This window comes from Ptiloglossa arizonensis, chromosome 12, assembly GCF_051014685.1.
Source record: "Ptiloglossa arizonensis isolate GNS036 chromosome 12, iyPtiAriz1_principal, whole genome shotgun sequence".
Lineage (NCBI taxonomy): Eukaryota > Metazoa > Arthropoda > Insecta > Hymenoptera > Colletidae > Ptiloglossa > Ptiloglossa arizonensis.
Window position 1 is genome coordinate 3979174 of NC_135059.1, and position 22318 is coordinate 4001491.

The 22318-nt window shown below is 46.1% G+C and overlaps 1 protein-coding gene across 5 annotated transcripts in view; it reads right to left on the reverse strand.

Moving 5' to 3' along the window:
- Positions 1-254: 254 nt before the first annotated feature.
- The window catches only part of Camta (Calmodulin-binding transcription activator), a 73082-nt gene continuing 51018 nt past the window's right edge, over positions 255-22318 (reverse strand). For 2 of the 5 annotated variants that reach the window (XM_076323742.1, XM_076323747.1), the window contains 11 exons: positions 10459-10647; positions 9948-10346; positions 9043-9852; positions 8600-8935; positions 8257-8504; positions 7493-7692; positions 7162-7269; positions 5975-6132; positions 5245-5741; positions 4517-4672; positions 255-2525 (listed from right to left, as the gene is read on the reverse strand). In XM_076323742.1, the coding sequence (XP_076179857.1) occupies positions 2387-2525; positions 4517-4672; positions 5245-5741; positions 5975-6132; positions 7162-7269; positions 7493-7692; positions 8257-8504; positions 8600-8935; positions 9043-9852; positions 9948-10346; positions 10459-10647 (3240 nt within the window). In that variant the 3' untranslated portion in view covers positions 255-2386. Of the gene's footprint in view, positions 2526-4335; positions 4361-4516; positions 4673-5244; positions 5742-5974; positions 6133-7161; positions 7270-7492; positions 7693-8256; positions 8505-8599; positions 8936-9042; positions 9853-9947; positions 10347-10458; positions 10648-22318 lie in introns of all 5 variants that reach the window. The other 3 variants (XM_076323744.1, XM_076323743.1, XM_076323745.1) reach the window with 3 other exon arrangements.

Here is a 22318-nt window from a genome sequence, read left to right on the forward strand (position 1 = left end):
TTATTTATTTATTTATTTATTTATTTACTCGATCGAGGACGAATACGATCGATCGGTCCTTCCTTATCGACAGATTCTCCCGACAGATCCCGACGGCATGAAATCTCGACTCACCATTACTGAAAATTTCTCTGTCTGTCTGTCTGTCTGTTCTCACCGCCTCGGCGACTCGTGTCCCCGATGGACGTCGAGACGTTGGATTCAGCTTGTAACTTTTTTTATTTATTTCGTTTGTGGTATTTTCTGCGGAAATACTTTCTTGGATCACCATTAATTTATCACAATAGATTTTTGTCTTCTTAATCGATTCTGAACGCGGGTACCACGGCTGTGCCCCCGTGTACATAATATATTCCGCCTCGCTACGCCTTTTATTTAAATTCTTTCTTTCTTTTTTCTTTCTTCCTTTCCTTCTTCCTTTCTTTCTTTCTTTCTTTCTTTCTTTCTTCCTTTCTATCTTTCGCTTCGCTTCTTTTTTTTTACCTCTATTTTTATCTTTATCTAAAGAACCTTTAAAAAAATCCCCTACTGGAGAGAGAAACGGTAGGTAGTTTGTAACAATGTAATCGACTATCTTACCCTAAATGTAACGCTACGAAGTTGATTATACTGTGACTTTAAGCACAGCCCGTGGATGAAGTGCCCCCCTCCCTTAAACGGAGAAGGGGCTCTTAATATTTTTTTTTTCTTCGATTTTTTTTTTTCCTCATTTTTACCTCGTTTAAACTCTCCCTAGCTCTCGTTTTCTCTAGCAGCCTTTTTGTTCACGCGCTCGCTCTCGTCCATGCTCACTTTCTCTCGCTCTCTTCCTAGATCTCACAGATACACCAGACATTTCCGAAAATAAGGTGCTTCTTATACGTCGACCTGAATCGTATGTTGCCTTTCCCGTTAAAGTGACAACAACAAAAAAGAAAAACTCTCGCGCAAAGAGGGGACCGTTGCTCCCCGTGTCTAAATAGAATTATGCAGTGTCGATGCATCTCCCCGTACATTCGCAAACAACGAACACCGCGACGCGTCAAGGACGCAATGATAAATAGTCACGCTCGGTTACAACGAAAAAGAAAGATACGAAAACAAAAACAAAAAGTAAACGGAGAAAAGCGTTCGATGCAACATTCGAAAGATAAAACTGCCGTTGCATCGGTGTAATCTTCCGTTTGAACATTGTACCCGTACTTGCGAAACAAATCGATCGAAGTTACGCGTAACGTGCGAAAACCTTTACAATATTGAACTCCAAGAGCAGAAAATCGTGCATCAGAAAGAAAAAAAAATGAAAAGAAATCCCACACACGCAAAGAGGTTCTTTATTTCGCGTTCTTCTAAGTCTTACAAAATACTGTCGTTCGGTTCGTCGTTGTTTCCTCGTACCGAATATCGCGTAACCGTGGGCGAAAATTAAAAAACGAGAACTCGAAAAATAGATTTCGAAAACAAGAGACGAATTCGATCGTCCTGGTTGTCGGACTTGCGAAGTTACGAGGGAGAAAAAACGATAAATAAATAAATAAAAACGAAACAACGAGGAGGGACCACCCAGTGCGTCAAAATCGACGCAAGAGCAGTGGTCCTCGAGAAAGTTTCGGCAAAACGTAGCCTCTTTTGTACTCTCAATCGTAAAGTATCGGATCGACGACGATCGATGCCAAAAGCGGCAGACGACTCGTTTGCGTTCCATCGAAAGATCTCCAAACGTTGACACTATTATCCATCGTTTGATCACACTCGTCGCGCGATAACGACCTCGTGATCCATCCACCTACCTCTGATGAATCGCTTAAAGTCAACGTCGTACGGAGGAAAGAAATGCAGAGAAAGATATACGTGAGATTCAACGGCGGCATCGAATAACCGAAGCGAAACGAAACGTGTTTGGCTTGGTGTGATACGCGTACGTGTACATGTATTTTGTATACGTGTGTCTGCGTGTGGACGTGTGTGTAGTATTGCTAGATCAGGACGAGGCACGATCCTTGAGCTGAACTGTGGAACAAACGTACAGAAGGTGGATAGATTTAGATCAAAGGCAGGTACATGTTCAATCAGGGATTGTAGAGAGCAAAGCGTGTCCGTGTTTTGGTGGTCGTCATCCTTTCCTCTCACTCTCTCACTTTCACTCTCTGACAGACACACACACGCACTCTCTTTCTTATCTTTCTTTCTTTCATTCTCTCCTTTCTCTCACTTTCTCTCTTTCTCTCTCTCATTCTTTCTTTCCCTCTTATCGATGGTGAACCTCCTCGGTGCCCGCCGGAAACGTCGAAAAAATTCCTCGACGGTCGTCCCCACCGACGACCGGATTATTCGCGGTAGGCTAGGCTCTATTGTTTCGCTTCCGGAGTGTCATCGGCGTTCTGCGCGTTGTTCGATCGACAGTCGATTAAGTGACCTCTGGGTTGGCGGCTACTAGGCTGGCCCCTGGGCTAGATGAGGGCGAGCTTTGGGGGACAGCAACCCCCCGTAAAATGCCCGCTGGCGGCCTCCCGTTCACGCTTGCGGCGGCCCTGGCGTTCTGCAGCCTGATTGGAGAAACGCATTCGTTCATGTAGATCCGGTTTACATCGCTCCGCTATTGCGAATGTGCATACATGACACTGAATGACCAAGCACTCTGAGGAACACGTCAACTACGTAAACAAACGAGCGCATCTAAGTCAGTGGTGTCCGCAATTAACACGTTGCTCGAGAATCGGAACACGCCTAACGGCCATCTTGCCCGTTATTTACGTTATTTCTCGCGTACACGCGAGAAATTATCCGAACTTTGTTCCGCGATGTTTCTCGCACCGTTGTAATAATCTAAAACAAGAATCGACGAATTCGAAGGCTCACGGTATCGACAAACGCGAACGAAAAATGATCAACCCGGAACCGTGAATGGTACTCCTTTTTTTTCATACATCACCCTGTACAAGTTACAGAAAAAAGCGTAAACCGTCGTGAATTTTCTCACGAGGTTTTAGCAAAAGTGTACACCGAATCGTATAATATTGCTGACAAATGTTCCCGCTCGACGATCGATTTGAGTACGCGTCTCCTAGAACAGTTCGGTACAAGCACACAGATATGCTATCTGATGGAAGAGAAGGTGTCTTAGAATACCCGATTAATCGTGTTCGATTAATTAGCGAGGTGTACACGTGTCCGACCGTATCCGTTCTTAATGTTAGCTTGTCCCACGGTAGCGTTACTCTACAATACGAGATACCAGGACTCTACAAGACGAGCTACCAGGACTGTGTTTATACACTAGACACGTGTTACGATGTTTACGTACCGAGGGGACATTTCCTAATTTGTCATTCTAAGAGGCGTTATTTCGGGATTCTTGGAAAGCAACCTGCGACGATTGTCATAACCACGTCCTTGCAGAATTCAACGAAGCTTCGAGCCACCTTCCCGCGTGAAACACACGCACTTGCGCGATACTCGACAGGTGGTATTTACGCGGGAACGCGACTTAAAGTAAAATCTGACGCACGTTCGAATCATTAAGAAACGTTCAAAATACGCGATATCCTGGGGCGATCCTCGTTACACACGTGAAAAGGTGGCTCAATGATCGAGGTACCGCATGGTCGAGTCCAAGAATCCCGGTTTACAAGGTTGCTGGCGACAAATCGACTTCTAGGAGGCTGTGATCTTCGTGGTCCCGAATCTGCGCAACAATGCCTTGGTTCTTAATGTACACTTTTACTAATTACGTTCAGAGTATCCACCGATACTGAATGTGAAAGAGGAAAATATTTCTCACAGTTTTCGGCGACGAATTCCCGCGATCCGGATAAAGATTCGTCGAAAGATCCGGACGTGGTTTTCGCGTTGGAAAACCGTGATGAAAATTCTCTTCGCAGCCTGTACACGGTTAGTATCGTCGTATAGGTCGGGTAGGTTGCACGATTTTCGCGTATCGCAGGTTGTCGAGCGAGAATTACTCGTAAGCTGGATAATCGTCGAGCAACGCGATAATTGAAGAATCTCGTCTCGTCTCTATGACAAGCTCCGTATGTGAACACTGTTGCATGGACTGATACTCCGTAACACGATTAGAACATTTAAAACAAGGAAAGACACAAAGCACCGGTCGCATTCCGTAAAAAACACAGAGACTAATCTCGGAGATGGTTCCGTAATAGATATTTTCCGTTTCGTTCCCGGAGAAAACAATCAATATCGTATTATAGTTTGGGTGTCGTGAAACAGGGTGCACTGATCGTCCTGGTGAAAGCGAAAGAGCATGTATCCTCTTAAGATAAGAGATTACGAGGGAGCGATAAACGAGCAGTGTTTGCCGCGCGACAATCGCCCTACTTGTTTTTCGTTACTTACCGGTCGTGAATCGTCCCACGACAAGCTGCATTAGTACACACAGAAGAGGGAGACTTTAGAACTTTTAGATGTCTTTCGTACGATAAGCCTTTCGTGTGCTAACAAGAAGTCTACATAACTAATAATGCGTGCACACCGTTGCAACAGGAAATGCAATTATGTGCACCGGCCGGATACTAACTTGATTTTCGACTGTCGCATGAATTGCTGGATCTTCCTGGCTGCCTGATGAGCGGCCTGTTGATGAACCGCCTGCTGCCGCGAGCTGGCCGAGCCCGGACGCGACCGATAATTCCGGTAGTTACTTTGTATCACCAGAGCAGCCTTCGTAGCTTGTCTGCGAAACGTGAAAGTGGAGCACACCGTGAAACAAAAGCAAACCGTGGTACAAGCTCTGGGAATGCGCTAGTATATTCGTATAACCGTCGAGCCGAAAGAAGCACGGGAGTACGGGTGGTGGGGGGTCACCGGGTAAGCTTTCATCTCGAACAAAAGTCGTATTAATTTAATGCCAGGTTAATTTTGTATTCGGGACGCCGCGGACGGAGGTAAGGAAGTTACGAAAGTTTTCGAATTATTTACGATGCCAATTAAAAGTTCGCCCCCTCCCAAGAGGTGGACAGAACGAACTTTGGTGAAATCCGTCCGATTCAACTGGATCGTTAAATTGGCCCCGGGACGGGTACGCCCTGTCCTCCCCCTTTATTAATTGCCGCTTATTAAAACTAACGTCCCAACTCGCGAAACACTGACGAGAATTTAACGGTTCCGTGGCCGTTGCTCCGTGGAACCGATCGATGCGACTCGTATTTCGTAGCGGATACGAGGAAGCAATGGGTGTGGGAGGGTGAAAGAGGAACAAGGACGAAAACAAAACGGCCGCGTCGTGTTAAGCTAGAAACGGATTACCTATAATAAGCGTACTGTTTATGTCGACGATAATATTGCTGGATGAGGACGGCGGCGTGTCTCTCGGCCTCCTCCTGCCTCTGACGTCCCTTGTAATTTCTGTAGGCTTTCTGGATCATTCTAGCAGCGTGATAGAGCTCCCTTTGCTCTCGATCGGACAAGGTCAGCCTGCTCAGATCCGTCTCGCTTCCGTCGCCGGCTCCGTTACCGCCACCTGTCACACTACCGCATATTCCTGACCCCATCACGTTACCGTACTTTCGGTCGCCGCCGCTCGAGTAGTACTGCCCGTTGTGACCGTTACTGCCGTCCAGTTGCAATTGCAACTGCAAGAATTCGCAAAAATCGGCCGTGGTGGGCGGCGGTGACGGCGAGTCCGGCGTGAGACAGCTGCTCGATGGACTCGAGGGGCTTGCGTCTGCATCGACATCAGAGACCGATGCCGCTCCGCCGCTGCACTCGCGATACGAGTCGAACAACTCTCCGGAATCTAGCGGCTGAAAAGTAACGCGGAACGAAATTAATTCTCGATCGAAAAGTATTAACGGAGAAGGGACGGACACCGGGGAACCGGTCGACGGAGTCTCGAGTCGAGGAATCGTGAATCGTGAGATCGAGACACTACATTGGAACTGAATCGTGAACTTAACTGTACGGTCGTTGATTGAACGAAACCGTGACTATCGAGACTTCGTTGGGTAAGGGGAGCACGCTCGAGCGAGACGCTCACCATTTGTTCCATCAGAGCATCCTCCAGTGGCGACAAGGGCGGTGCCGGGGGAGGTGGCGAGGAAGAAGACGGAGAATCACCCTCCGCTCTCTTGATCCTTTCCGGTAGCGCCGCTATAATTTGCTCAGCCAATGTCAGCACCCTCGCGTCTTCCTCCCCTATAAAAAGGAATCACCACCCTAGCCAAACTCGAAAAAGGTGTTTACGGGACCGGCGAAATCACATCGATCACAACACCGAGGTTTTTATTTTTTTTTTTGTTTTTTTCTGAAAGCCGTGAACGTATTTTTTTTTTGTTTGTTTTTTCGTTTTTTTTTTGTTTTTGTTTCTTTTTTTGTATTTTTGTTTATATTTTTGTTTTATTTTTGTTTTTTGTTTATTTTTATTTTTTTTTGTTTGTTTTCTATGGTGAACCAAATCGAACGTTAATCGAAACGTGTGACACCAAGGAATTGCGGATTATTCTCGGGCACGGTGCGGAGAGATCTCTACACGACACGAATCGAATCGTCTTCGATACAGGCGAGCGTAGACGGTATTTTCTCCGCTTGTCGGAAGCTGTGTTCCGCTGCGCCACGTTGTACAACGGACGCAGCCCGTGGTATCCGACAGCGTTCCGGAATTCACACGAGTTCTCGCAAGTGCGTGTTCTCTTAGCATCCAATTTTCACGGACATATCCGCACAAAACTCGTCGGCCGCGAACCAGAGACGGGTACCGTCGGTCTCTCGAGGAACTGGTCGGGCAGCCGATAATAGGCGGCTAAGAAAGTTTTAGACGTTACACAGCAATCATCCAACACCAGCAGTTACGAAGGCCAAGCAACACCAATACTGCTTTTAAGCTGCAAGAGTTCAGAGGAGTTAGAGGACAGCGAGCCTGGACCGATCCGGTCGTCTCGTACGCATAGACAGAGAGACAGAGAAACGAAAAAACAAAAAGGAACTTTCGTGTGTGTACGTGTATGTGTGTGTACGTGTGTGTGAGAACAGAGAAAGAGACAGAGAACAGAGTTAGGGACGCAGTTTTAGCTAGGAAACACTACGGATCGCAGCCCGCGCAGTACTGTTTATCTAGGCCGATGAATCTATTAAGTGTACATTAGAAAACAGACAGAGTTACGAATAGTTACAGATAGACAGGCAGACAGACAGACAAATAGAAGGGGAAACGAGGAAGGTACGGACCTACAGTCTCCTGAGGGGTCGGAGCGCTCTCCATTCCCTGCTCGCTGAGGGCTAATGACGAGTCATCCTCTTGCAACAATTCCATGTTGTCCAGCAGCGGCGAGCCACCTGTGTTTTTCGATAAACCCCTTAATGCTACGTTTCCTGATTATGTTACGCTCGCATGACTTACGGCCTTTTACTCTAAATTCTTACGGGGGGCTGAGGGGGGGCTTGGGTATTCATGGCGCGGGGTGTACTGGGTCGGGGGGGCACTGTGATTTACGTGTGGACGTGAATGTATGTGCGTGTATATACGGAAGAGGGCAGTATAATATCAAACGAGACTAACACAACGCCAGATCGAGACCGCTGTCTTGAGATGGCCTCCTAGGACTAGGGCTGGCCGGTCGCAAGAAAAGCCTCTCGTCTTGCCTTCTGGCTTCGAGTCGATTTAATTCTTCCGCGATCGCCGTGTGACCGTTCTCCGCCGCTAACTCGGTCGCGCTTCTATTCTGGCAATCCCTCACGCGAAGCGCCATCGCGTTCCATCTGCGCAAACAGAGAAATGCTCGCAAAAACTATGTAGATAATCGACGGACCGAGGTCGATCGTTTCTTTGGGACGAGGGCCAAACGTTCCACGTTCTTTTTTCATTTTTCATTTTCTTTTTGTCCTTGGATCGCTCCATCGTGAACTTTGCCGTTCAATGAACCGTTGCACGCAGAGTCTGAAGCAGCCTCGAAGGAGAGAACAAGAGTCACGATCCTCCGCGCGTCTTTCGCGACCCTAGCGTTACCCTCCGCCGCGTGCCAGCACCCTAAACTTTCCACTCTACTCTCGTACGTTTTCCTACCCTCTCTTCCCGCAATTTAGATCCACCCTACGACCAATTGTATTCCAGAATATTCCGCGTCCAACTTGACCACGTACGAAACCAAAGCGATGCTTTCACCGAGTTTCGTACCCAGTATAGAAACTTGTCGAGCCAACGTTTCGACGATTGAAATATTACTAATCAACGGTTCGGGCGTCTGCTTCGTGCTCTCGTATAAATTCTCGTCAACTTGACCGCCGTGTTCCAAGGAAACTGTAAACATCCGACGAAACGCATACCTATACAGTATCCTGGCAGTATCGGCGTGTCCCGCGGCACAGGCCCAAGCAAGTGGCGTAAGACCGGCGCTATCCTGCCTCAGGGCATCGACTTCGGCATCTAATACGCTACTAGGATTTTCCGCTCTCCAATGGAGGAGGGCGCAGGCTAACCTGGAGTAGCCCAATCCGGCGGCCAAATGCAACAGTGTAGGGCCGCCGGATTGTAACGGTTCCGCTCCGGCTCGCCACGGACGGACAACAGCATCCTGAAACACAGAGGATAGAACACGTTTAAGTAACCTCGTTAATCGACAGGAAATAAAAAAGGAAAGGTATACGATAACATCGAGAAGACACCGACCTGACAATACGCAACTAATCGCTCTTCCAGATGAGCCGCGGGTGACGGTGGACCAGGTCCTTGCAAACGAGACTCCACGTCCGCCAAACGATCCAGGAGAGCTCTCTCTGGACTCGGCTCGGTGGTCGGTGCTCTACGATACTCGAAGGCAACGCTGTCGGAGACCACGAAACCGTCGCAGGCAACCTGAAGAGACGCTATTCCCGGTGCATGGGCAGGACAACGGCAACGCAACACACCCGGTTGCACCAAGCAGGCTTCGACCGGTTCGGCGTCGAACAACACCGAGTACGATTGAGAATTACTGCCACCGGTCCAGGGACCAGCGACCAATACCTGCGAGAACAACGAATCCTTATCGTTATGAAAGAATATTCAAATACGCGCAAGTTTGAGGTTCGATGACCGAAACACCGTAAACGAATCGATCAAAATGGACACACCTTCACACCACCCTCGGTGTAACTCCACTCCGGACTATACTCCGCAATATGGACGGTTGTACCAGGATGACATCCCACGTCGTTATCGGATCCGCCTCTCTCCTCCGCCTTGGTTTGTTCGGCCTCGAAGTCGTGCAGCTCCGGCAGATCACCGAACACGTCGAACGCGTCGAGATTAACCAGGACGTCGTCCGACGAGTCGATGAAGTCCATTGGATTGATCATGCTGTTGTCCGCCGGAGACGGCGACGGAGACGGAGGCACCATGTTCGCGGATAACGTTCGCTGAATGTCTTCTTGACTCAGATCCAAGGTCTCGGCGAAATCGGTGACCTCGGTGCCAGCGCCACCGATAGGCAACGTTTGCACCGTGGAACGATCCATGCTCTCTTGGGCGTCGATCTCTTGTTGGGTCTGTTGCTCTCTGTCGACGCTCGTCTGTTGTACAATTTGTTGCTCCGTGACCTGTTGCATCTCCACTTGTTGGCTCTGTTGTTGTTGCTGTTGCTGCTGCTGCTGCTGCTGCTGCTGCTGCTGCTGCTGCTGTTGTTGCTGCTGCTGCTGCTGCTGCTGCTGCTGTTGCTGCTGCTGCTGTTGTTGCTGCTGTTGCTGCTGTTGTTGCTGCTGCTGTTGATGGTGATACGGTTGGCTGTTGAGTATCAAAAGACCGCCGCCGCCTTGGATCTGTTGCAAACTTAACACTAGAGGAGCCGGCTGTTGGCTTTGAGTCGTATGGGAATGTCTTGAGTATACGCGGGGTGCCGGTGAGGCTGTTGTCGACGATTGCTGACCTCCGGTAGTCGAGGAAACCTGACCCGTCGACGCGGCAGAGAAGAAATTAACAACTTTTTTGATAACGCGACACCGATAACGCGTAACTAACGAGCGTAACTCGACATCGTTACCTGATTGTCCGGTGTTAGTCTCCTAGGTGCAAGCTGGGTGCTGGTAGTGGAGGAAGTGGAGTTTGCTCGTTGTCGATCCAACAGTTGCGAAACTATCATGTCGACGGGATGATTGGAGTGTTGGGTAAGATGAGGATTGTTCGGATCGTCATCTCCACCGAGGAACATGGGTCTGAGTTGAGAAGCCAGCTCGTCTCGCGTCCACTCTTTCTTGTCTGGCGGGAGTGCGAGACACGGTGGCAGCGCCGCTAGCTTCGCATCACCGTCCGGGTAAGGAACGTTTAAGTAGTGAACGAGGACGACGTCTGGGTTCTGCAGTAGCCAATAACATCGCCGATGAAACGTCGGAAGGATCGCCGAGTGCACGTAACAGCCGTAGATGCACTCGACTCCCTGGACCTGCGATTCGATCGAGAAAAGAAAAGATCTCACTCGGTTGACGCTCCGGCTAGACACACGGGCCCCTCTCGATCGTTTGATATTCGATCGTGAACAAAAACGGAATGGCTACCTTCAGTTTCATGTGATCCTCCCGTGTGGTTTTGCCGTCTTTTCTCTTCTTCCAGCAATAACCGTCCCGCCGGTAACGGACTTTCTTTCTCGAGTACAGTAACATCGAACCACTGCGAGGTCGTACCTTCACCTCCCGACTTTGCCATTCCGTGTGCCTTTGGAAACTTATCAGGATGGCGGCGATTTCCTGCCAACAAATCGTATCGTTTCGATTAAAAACATCCACGCACGGGGTTGGTTCCTACAGATCTCCCTCCAACGTTCCGAACTATGCTTCAGCAATTTGCAATGTGCGTTCTAACGAACAAAAAGACCCGATTCTCTAACGAATCGTCGAGAATCGAGATCGACGATGACTGACGCGGCAAATATGAAATTATTTCGGAAGCTGGCTGAGCTGCGACGTTTAACGGAAACGGATGTTACGATATACATTACAAATGACGAATCGGAGCGAATGATCGGGCAAGTTATTTACTGACAAGGCAAGTGATCGTAATCTTTTTTAACGAATGTCTCGCGAACCATTACAAGTCTACGAAAACGGTTCTACTATATTTATATATGATTTTTCAATAATCCATTAACGAGGCTCGATCGAAATCCAGGGATGAAACGGTTCCTCCCGTGATTCCTTCGTGGGAGGTAAAACTCGCAAAACAATTTTGAAAACAACATTGGAAGGTTGAAATCTTAGTATTAACCTCTAAACTCGAGTAACAATCTTGCGAAATATTATCAAAATCCAGAAGAAAGGGACTCTTCGTTAAGATTGAAGCGTTTAAATTCAAATATTAGGTCATCCCATAACTAATGTCGTCTCTTATCGTACTTTAAATTAACACTTGAATCGCATCTCGGCGATGCGTTTATAGAAACTTCTTTCTATGCAACTTAAAGAGTGCTCTCTCGATATTCTATCGATTGCGTTCGATGCAGTTCGATCGACATTTTTCACTTAAAAAAAAGTGAACGGTGAACGTGCTTCGAATTTGAGAAAGTGTCAAAGATGGTTTTCCAAATTTCGAAAAGGTGATTCTGACCTTTCCGACGAACCGAGATCCAATCGACCGACAGCGTTCAATCCTGAGGCATTGAAAGCTTTGATCGAGTTAGAACACAATTAACTACCGATGAAATTGCTGAGAGATTAGGCAGTAGCAGCAGTATTGTCCATAGACATTTAATACAATTGGGAAAAGTATCGAAACTGGGAAAATTGAGTACCGCGTGAACTGACGGTTTCTAATCGTATCCAGCGCGTGAACATTTGTGCTTCCCTGCGAGATCGACAAAATAATCGTTCGTTTCTCGATCAGATTATTATCGATGACGAAAAGTGGGTCTCGTACTGCAATCCCAAACGAAAACGTCAATGGTTATCACCTGGTCGATCATCTTTACAGTGGCCAAAACCAGGGCTTCATCCCCGAAAAGTTTTGTCGCGTGTGTGGTGGGATATTAGAGGAATTATTCGTTTTGAACTTTTCAAGCAAAATCAGACCGTAACGGCTGAGATTTACAGCCAACAACTTGAACGTCTTCGAGCAGCGTTAGTGGAAAAACGACCATCGTTAACGAATCGCAAATGTGTTCTATTCCACCACGATAACGCTAGGCAACACACGGCAAGGATAACGGTAGAAAAAATTAAAAATTTCAATTGGGAACTTGTACCACACCCAGCATACTCTCCGGATCTTGCCGTAACCGATTACCATCTATTCCGATTAATGCAACATTTTTTAAGTAGAAAAAATTTCAACAATAGCGAAGATGTAAAATCGGCACTAACTGAGTATTTTCATTCAAAATCCCAGAAGTGTTTCAAAAATGGAATAAGAAAGTTTACCGTTAGATGGGAAAAGGTAATCGAAACTGATGGTCGATGTATCGATGATTGAAAATAAATGTAAGTATTAATTCTTTTCACCGAAAGTCACCGTCAAAAAACGACGTTACTTATGAGATGACCTAATATTTCTAATATCGATCATCGTTCTCTATTTATTAGACGATAGCGGAAAATTAGAGACGAACGATATTATCGTCCAAATGTTAACTATTAATCGACACGGTCCAATTTAAGAAACCGTGTCTACCCTGGTAACGACCCTCGATCATTTTTCGTCATCGTTGAAGCCTAGTGGCTCTCCAGTTCGTCCACCGACGCAGTGGGGTGGCACTTCGTTTTATTTTATTCGCGTTACATCACGGGTGTCTCTACGACACACTTGGAAAGTGCAACCGAAAACTCCTCGAGAGGACGAGGATAAGGCAACCTCTCTTTCTCTCTCTCTCTTTCTCAAGAAAGAGAGATACACGGATTCGGGGGAACATACAGACGCTCTTCAGGCAGTCCTAGCTGACATCTGCCTTTTCCGTGAATTTCGCTTACTTTTGCAAATCGCGCCGATACATCTCCAATCTCCGTCCGATTCTCGCGTTCGCGGGTGCAGAAGGGCGCGAGGGGTAGAGAGGAGGTGTGAGACGACTCGTGCAAAATATTCGCATACATTTCGCGGACGTCGCTAAGGGATTCTTTGCATCGAGAATCCCGGTGTAGGAGGGGTCATGCAAAATCCGGAGAGAAATACGAACCGCGAGAGTTCGTAAGAAATCATCCCCGGAGATCGTTTATTATCCCCGAAACCTTTCTCGCCGGTTGTAGATAAAAGAATGCTGGCGAGGGCTTTGAATCTTACGTCACGCGGCACAAAAATGCCGAGCGAAAGCAATATATATCCCGCTCGACGATTCATACGACGTAACCGTACTCGAATTTCCGGTTAACACGAGAAACAGGAGTGTCGGGGTATCCCGTATCCCGGGTTCCGTTAATAGATCGGTTACGCCGATCACTTTCAACGATCTCGAGCAACACGAACGCGACAATTGTCGCAGTGGTGGAAATTGCACCTCCTTAAAGCTATTCTTTGTTCGAGTATCGCGCTAACGGTAACCAACGTTCGCATCGTTGGATGAAACAATGAAACGATTTAGCGCAGATATCGGATTTGCAAGGTACTAGCGTGTTCGAAAGATGATTTTCTTGCAAAACGAGGTGCAATCTCTGCGATCGTTACTGTAGGTTCTTGAACAACGAGACGATCGAACTGAACACCGACAAGGAAGACTGGAAAAATATTAGATCCGTGTTAGATTAGACTTTTGTTTCGTTTTTTCATTTTTATTTATCTTTATTCGACTCCTGTTCGAATTCGTAGGGTGAAACCTCTCTCAAAATTGTGAATGAAATACCACAATTCAATCGAACTTTTCAAAAGCTGACGAAGATGGAAAGAAAATAATACGAAGAACGTTTAAGTTTTCGACAAGCAATCGCAAGACCCGAATAAAAATTTCATCGAGTCACGGCTAGCGCCACCGTAGCTAATCGGATATTTATAAAAAAGCAAACTGATTGGCCATAGTGGCGCCATCTGTGACTATTTATTCAGAGCTTGCGTTCGCTCGTCGAATACCATATGTTTTTCGTGTTCGATGTTTCTTTTCATCCTCGTTAGTTTTTAAACGATTTCGAAACGCGTTATATTAAATACAAACGTTCTACTGTCCACTCCTGTCAATTAATTCTCGTAAAGTACTTGTACTTCGAACGTTTTACCTCTAAAAAAATAGTATTCAATTTTTTAAAGAAACTATGCAGTTACCCTTTGCAAGTGCATCGTTGCACTCGCGGATAAACCAACGCCGCGAACAGTGAAATTTACTATTTCCTTCTATTTTCAATCGCTAGATGTGTACGTCCCCCCTCGTTAAATTGCGTGACGCACCTCGTACAACACGCTCTTCCCCCCTACTTCTATTCGCAGAACACACTGGCACAGTTCGACCGTAAAATCCTGGGACGCCCTGTACACGCTGCAACAACAAATCGATCTCGTACTTTCGAGAACCGTTTCGGTTTTAACGCGAAAACGCGGCGAATAATGCGCGCGTTCGTTTCCTTCGTAGCTGCGTACCACTAATAATAGTAACTCGGTTATCGCACGGTCCTTTATCGATCTCCTCGCGCGAAGAACCAGCCCGGTACGATTCCGAGACGAGGCGCCGATGACAATGCAGAGACGAACGAGGGGGCAAAGTATAAAATAAAAAGAAATTCGTATACGTATGTATAGTATCAACGACGAGCAAATTTCGCGTGGTTAATCGTGACACGTAGTTCTCCGCGCCGAGTGCACCTTGCACCGCTCGACATGCAACCGTTGGCGCCCAAGAGAGAGAGAGAGAACGAAAGAGAGTGAGAGAGAAAAAGAGAGAAAGAAAGAGAGTGAGAGAGAAAAAAAGAGAACGAAAGAGAGTGAGAGAGAAAAAGAGGGAAAGAAAGAAAGAGAGAGAACGAAAGAGAGTGAGAGAAAAAGAGGGAAAAAAAGAAAGAGAACGAAAGAGTGTGAGAGAGAAAAAGAGAGAGAGAAAGAAAGAGAGAGAACGAAAGAGTGAGAGAGAAAAAGAGAGAAAGAAAGAAAGAGAGAGAACGAAAGAGAGAGAAAGAGAAAAAGAGAGACAGAGAGAGAGAGAAGAGAGGAGAAATACAGTGTGGAAGAGAGAAAAAAGGCGAAAAATGCGCGCGTAGAATAAGCGAAAGAATTCGTTCGTATAAATATTCGTAGAACGGACCAGGAGAGATGGTTATCCGCAATTTCCATCCGTCGACGACAGAATGGAAGAAAGCAGCAGCCTCCCCCGGGGTAGAAAAAAATTGAACACTCGGAGGTGAAATAAGTAAGTACGCGGGCAGAAACGGGCGTGCACGCGATCTGACGTGGGTAAATGCAAATCGAACGCCAAACTGCGGCTGATTCGCCTAACCATGGAAAGGTGGCCGCCGGCAATAAAATTCGCCCCGCGTTCGTATATACAAAGTTCAGTCGGTAGCGCCTCGCGTGTCGCCTTCGGTTTGGGAAATCGCTGCCAATCGGCTCGGCACGACGCGACACCACGATTCAACGGGACCACAGACTGTTCGAGATTTATTTCATTGCTGAGCCCTTAACACTTCAACGCTCGCTTTTCTTTCGGCCGAAGGTTCGATTTTTCGTGAAGACCTGGAGTACCGAACGACGCAATGCTCTGTGTCAACGTCCTCTCGTGGAAACGAAAAAACTGTACGATTACGTCGCTGGTTCGCGTTATATGCAAACAATGGAACATTAGAACAACTAGTCGCGTAAGTCTCGATATGTGGAGAGGAGAACGCGTGAGAAATGGAAAATAGTGTAAAAGCGCAGGAACCTAGCGAGACGCTATTCAAACGCTCGGAATTTAGTTATACATCGATTGAATTGTTACAACGAGCGATTTGAAAACCAATAGAATTTCCGGGAATATGCTGCACGATACGGTGCTTGCACGATTTGTTAAACGAACAGAAAGACTTTGAAAAATATGGACTAAATGTTAAGTTCGTTCAATCGACAACTTATTTGTACTTTTCGAGCCAAACCCAGGAACTTTTCTATCTCGAAAAGTGGACGAATATGTTCTCCTAAGAATTCTCTATATTTTGTATTTTATGTAAGGATAAATGTTCGAAAACAATTTTCGTGTAACAAACACGAGTAAATCCATTCCCGTACACGTAACGATGTTTATCGGTCAAAAGCGGTATTATACAACTCGGTGTACAGTGTTTCAACAGCCCTGAAATTCATCTTCCGGACTAAACTCGAAAATCCGGATAAGGGTGAAACTTGTTCCGTTCGATCCATCGATGGTAGCAGCGGGACGAGAAATTTGGCTCGGGTCTTTATTACCCGATCGAACGTATTATTAATTTCGGGCATCCGTTGTATTAGCAACCGAGACAATTCGATCTATGGAGGATCTAATTTCGTCCGAGCTAAGCGGTGAACTCGTAAAACCGATATTTTATTCTTGGCTTAAAATTTCCATTCAACGCGCGGTGGAATCGTTGGCTCCGGGTATGTTTAAAATTCTAGAAGCTCGGAACTTCGTTACACGCGCCGGGATTTGGAAACTATTCGGCTGTCGGTGGAATCGAAGGGTCAGCGCCCTTTCAAGTATATCAGCGTTCCTGGGAGGATTACTTCTTTCGATTTACTTTTTTCCGAGAGCAGCCAACCACCACGAGACCGATTCACCGATAACAAATCGGATTGCATTCGCAAAGAATGTTTTTCTTACCGTCGTAACGTGAAAAAACGTTGAAAGAACTCGGAACGATCGATGTTAAGGGCAAAGTATCGTTTCGAAGTAATAAGAATAATTCGTCGACGTCGATGTTTCGATTACCCTTGATGGCCAATGAAAACAGTAATCGAACGAGAATATGAATAATTTAACATCTTACGACCTTGTTAAAGACGATCAAACGTGTCGGTATGTATCTTAAAGAAAACATACCGTGAATGCAATTTTTATTCACACTTTCACTGCGTATATGCCTCGACACAATATCTCTGTAATTTTTTCGCAACCGAAAAGCATACTCGTCTATTCACTCTTCATTGCCAAACAAGACGGTCGAATGGAAAATGTAATTAATTCTTACCATTAAATATTAACCTATACGAGAATTCTGACACACATGTGTACGTTCAGTTTTCACATTGTTTAAAGCTCACGGTGACACGGTAACTACCATTAAAAACGGGAATAAATTAAATTTCACAATGATACAACGAGTAAACATCGTCGTAACGGTGATAGACGTCACGGATCGATACGTGAATTTTCGTTATTTCGAACAAAACAACTCGAGTCCCTCAAGAGGTCTGGGTTAGGTAACAAATCGAGTTACGGGGCAGTTCCATCGTAAATCGATTTAACGTGAACTAATCTCGCGCGAACCAGTCATTGAGTTAACATTGACCATCCTGAGCTTCCAAACCGCGCAACGAATCAGATTCTTCTATCTAAAGACGAAATAATTACAAACTCCACGTGTTTCATCGTCCGTTCGCGTTACGTATTCGATTCGTTCGGTTACGCGATATTATAGCATCTATTATACTTTCATTCGATTCGAATCGATCGCGCGATATTAATTACACGATATTGTCGCGATCGGAATTCTCCCAATCGTGTAAACTTCTGCAAAAAAATTGCATCGTGCGGTTCTTCGAGGTCGAAAGATCTACGCGTGAGATTCTACGAACGTCGTCGATGTAACATCGAGCATAGTCCGGATGCCACGGGATAATCGAAGCTACACGGCCGCAATCGGCCAAGAATTTCGGCGTACGTTTTCCTCTGACAGACAATCCCTGATCGGGGGACGCTAGTTTGGCAACCGTAACCCACAAATCGTACATTTCAAATTAGGTATGGTAAGATCGCTACTCGCCTGTGGCGATGTCGCTTTACGAGGACGAATCGTGTCGAGTGCATAGGGGCGGGTCACCCTCACCCCAATTGCGTAACGAAATTAACGCGAAAAGGTTAACGCGAATTTACGAATATTTTTACGTATTTGTTTCTAAGCTTCTTTAGGGCGACACGAACAAATATTCTCGCGCGACGAAAGCTTCGTTTCGTCGGTGACAATTAACGACGAAAAACGAGCGATCGCGACCGATTCTAAAAATAAACGAAACGGACAATGAAAATGCAACAAGTGCAAGGTATATTTTCGTAATCGGCACAAAAACTTCTCACCGACAATGTATCGATGCATATAGTTTATTTCCATTGACGGTGCAGCCACTTCGAGCGCGTATTGTTCCCGGTTATACATCAGTTTCGGACAATTTATATTGTTATTACAGTATCGATTGCACGTTTTCCGTTAATCGATTATACTTTCGGATTGGCTCTCGTGTTTACGTTCTTCGTTTGCTATTTCGTTGTATTTATAACGGAACGGACCGATGTGGGTTGTAAAAAGAGAAATGATTTTCATTGTATCCACCAGTGTACAATTTTGCATCTACCCTAATATCGATACAATTTGTCAACGTATACTGACGAAACGGATCAAAATTTGTGAATTTTCAATTATCTCCGTTTATTCCAGTACCGCGAATCACAAAATATGTATTTAACAATATTTTGCTCGTATTTTCGTCCCAGCTAATAGTATTCACCGGTAATCACCTCCGCGAGGGAAACAAGTTTCGTTTCGAGGAGGCACTCCTCTAACAACAGTTTCCTAAAAAAAAAAAAAAACCTATCAATTACGTTAATGCACGTAAATTTTCAACCGGTCTCCAATAGCCGCTAAACACGCGCGAGAATATTTCGAAACGATCGATCGAGTGGTTCGGTCGTTATAAATTCCCAGAGACACCCGTTAAATGCGCAACGCAGACGTACGTTCGAATATCTTGGAATAAAAAAAAAAAAATGATCGAGAATCCGTTGTCCGGTCCCGGAGGATAATCGGCGAAGAAAGGCCCGGCGAAAGACAAGAAAAAGGAAAACGGAAGGAGGAATGGAGTGTGGTTCGGAGTGCTTAATAACTTTGCACCGTTCCCGAGGGTGGGTTCGGAGTCTCCAAAGGTTCTCCGGGGAACGTGGCCTGGATATAAATATTCTTAACGAGGGATGGATGAGAAGGAGCGAGATGGGTAACTCGAGTGGCTGGAAAGGGGGAAACGGAATAAGAGGCCGAGCAAGACTCCGCGGCCATTAGAGCTGCCCGAGCACCGACAGCTAGATAAACCCCGGCCCGCTATGTTCCATTGATTTACAACTGGTTAATTGATCATTTGCATTCTGTCGGGGATACATTGCGCGGCTGTCCGCGCGCGTCCCGAAACTAGAACTTCTGACCCCGGACTTTCGCCGTGAATTCGTGAACACGTTCTCCCTTTAACTCGGCTGCGACTTCGCGATCCCCGCGCTGATCAATGAAGGAAAAGGTCACGTTGAAATCGAGCGGTGATCTCGCGTGGCCGGTTAACGTCTCGTCCACCGAAACGAGATCGTGTCCGCGGAACGATAAAGACGATATCCGAACCGCGTGAATCGAGCGGAATTATTATATTTGTCGAGGAGTATTAATAACTTCCGGTGGTCTCTAATCTTAATTCGATCGGCCCCCGAAACGGAATCGCGGCGAAATTTCGCTCCACGCGAGACCCACCCCGGCCGCGTTAAATTGATTTTCCACGCGTTTACCGTATTTCGTAACGTGCCAGACACGAAATGGGTCAGGCAACGCGGGGAATAGTTTAGCTTGAAAGATGGCGTCTGACAGTGCATATCGTTACGTTGCGTGCAAGGTCGGGTTCCGTGCAACGCCAGTCAGACTCTCGAAAAATTTTTGGCGCGATACGACTCGTAATTGCGTACGTAATATTCTCAAGTTCGTGTTGCTCGGGTTGTTACGTTTTTCTATTTCTCTCGGTTTTTCGTTTTTTCTTTTCTGTTTTTTTCCCCCTCCCTCGTTCTTCTTTTCTCGACTTATTTCGCTCGAGCGGCTCGTGTACACTTTGGATCGTTTTCATCGGAGAATTCTCCCTCGTAACGCGTCGAACGCTCTAAGAAGGTCACTCCGCGTGCTCTTCGAACGGAGAAACGCATAGATCCTTCAAGATACGATGGAGGAGCCCATAGATTCCTGCATTCGGTTCAACGGATACGTAAACGAGACGCCTTCTGTCTCGTGTGTTGCCGGAAAGGATGTATTCACCTTGATTTACGAATGCGAAAGGACCGATAAATCGACCCTCCTTCCGACGCCCCGAACGAAGATGGTGCGTCCTTTTCGACGCTTCCTGTTTACGACACACGCCCGAACGATATTATCGTAAATCTATCATCGATATGAAAACGATTCGCGGAATTAACGAGCTGCAAGCTGCGACTACGCGGACTCTGTTCGATTTCGGTTGTTCGCGATACTCTCGATGGGACCGATAAAACGAATCTGTGAGAAATCGATCCAGATCGAGAAAAACTCATCGCGTACGATCGAAAGGTGCGACGATCTCGCGAAAATTCTGTCTGCGATAAGTAGAACACGCTGTACCCAGCCAGACAGTAGAATAGTCTCGCCGCGAAATTTCTGTCTGGGTTAAGTAGAACGTACCACGCTTGACCCGACAGTAGAATAGCTCCAGTTTCGAGTCGGGGAGTCGATGTTGCACTCTAACGTAAAACTCTGATTACTTCGTTGGGAACGTCGGATTCGTTCAATTTTTTAACGGATGTTCCATATTCGATCGTTGTTCAAATATACAGACACACGTAACATTTACATTTTCACGTGTCGTGAAAATATAACACAATATAACACGACAAGCGTTAACGTAACTTTCGTTCATCTCTGATTACGATCGATGGGAAGGTAATAAGGGATCAATGTTCCTTAAGGCGAACGTATTGCGATACTCTGAATCGATCCATGCAGAATTGCATCGAAATATAGGAAAATTGTTTGCTTCGACGTCAGATATTAAAATAGATCGATCCTGCATTTTATCAAGCTGCTGGGATAGATAGAGCCAATAAACTATTCCGACGGATATAGAGAGTGGATAAGTACTCTCGAAGTGCTTCGTGAATATGCGGCGTCTCTAGTAGTATGAGCCGGTATTTGATCGGGCGGGAAGAAGCGACGAGAACACGCGATGCAAGAATGTCAACATCGTACCAAAAATTCCTGTCAACGTCGTCAAAACATACTTGCGAGTTCCAACGGTACGACAAGTACGTAACGACGTAACAACAATTATGGTAAGCGACGAACACTGAAACAAGCAAGTTTACTTGTTTCCTGGATGGCTCGAACACTCGTTCCGTACCGTTAGCAACGCGATACTAGGGTTAACCCTCTGTTATGGTCGCCTATTTTTGAAACGCGAACACGGTCGCAGGGAGTGTTACACCCAGTTTTTGCTTTGACCATTTATCGCCGATTCTTAGAATTTCGACGTGCAATTAAGGAATCTTGCTACTGGGAATGTTCGTTTACGAAGGATCGAAATGTTACGAAACAGAGTAGGTAAATTTCAAGGAAAATATCAAACGAGTGTTTGATCGAATTTCTGTTTCGTCTTTTTCGTTCTAGCATTTATCACGTATACACCGAATACTTTACAAGCATTTCCTCTTCGGAATTTCGGTAACTTTACATCCAGCAGCTTTATTCGAGACTTACGACAGCTTACAACGTTTAGAGAAAGCTACCTCGAATATCGACTTGCACCGTTTTAATATTGTACAAGTGATTCGAGAGAAAAAATACATTTATTATGAAGAAATATTACACAAACGCTATCCCTTGGTGCGGTTCGCCCGAGACACGAACGAACACTTCGATATGAACGGTAAATACGAAAGTTTTGTCAAATGTTTCCCAAGATTACAAAATACAACTAGCAAGGGACATTTACGAAGTCTCCCTTCCCCGATTTCGATAAAACTTTGCAAGTTTGTGTAGCGTTCGGATACAAAGGTATTTTTTTTTTCTTAACCGCGGTAACTCAAATTTAAAGGGTGAAACTACCCTTCAAAGTTTCCGTCTTTCGATGTTATCCCTTATATTTTACCATTCCGCGAACCCGCGAAGTTTCATCAAAATCCAGGCGTGTACACTTCACGGACGATTGTTTGCGTGGATTCGTTCGGCTTCACCGGCGAACGATAAAATATTGACGTTTAAAATCGTCACGGGCAACCGTGGTGCGAGTTAACGAAGCTTCGCGTGGAAATTCGCGGGTGAAAAATTTCGTCCGACGTCGATGATAAAAGGTCGTCGGTGTACGCGGAGGACTTCCTATTTTCGGTACGATACGGAAACGGTAACGAGGTGCACCAGCACTACCTAAAATTGCCTCCTACCGAGCCAACGGAAGCGTTCGATTCGAAAACGCAGTCCCAACGGTGGTCAAAACCGAATAGTGCATCTGAGAAATTGCATATCG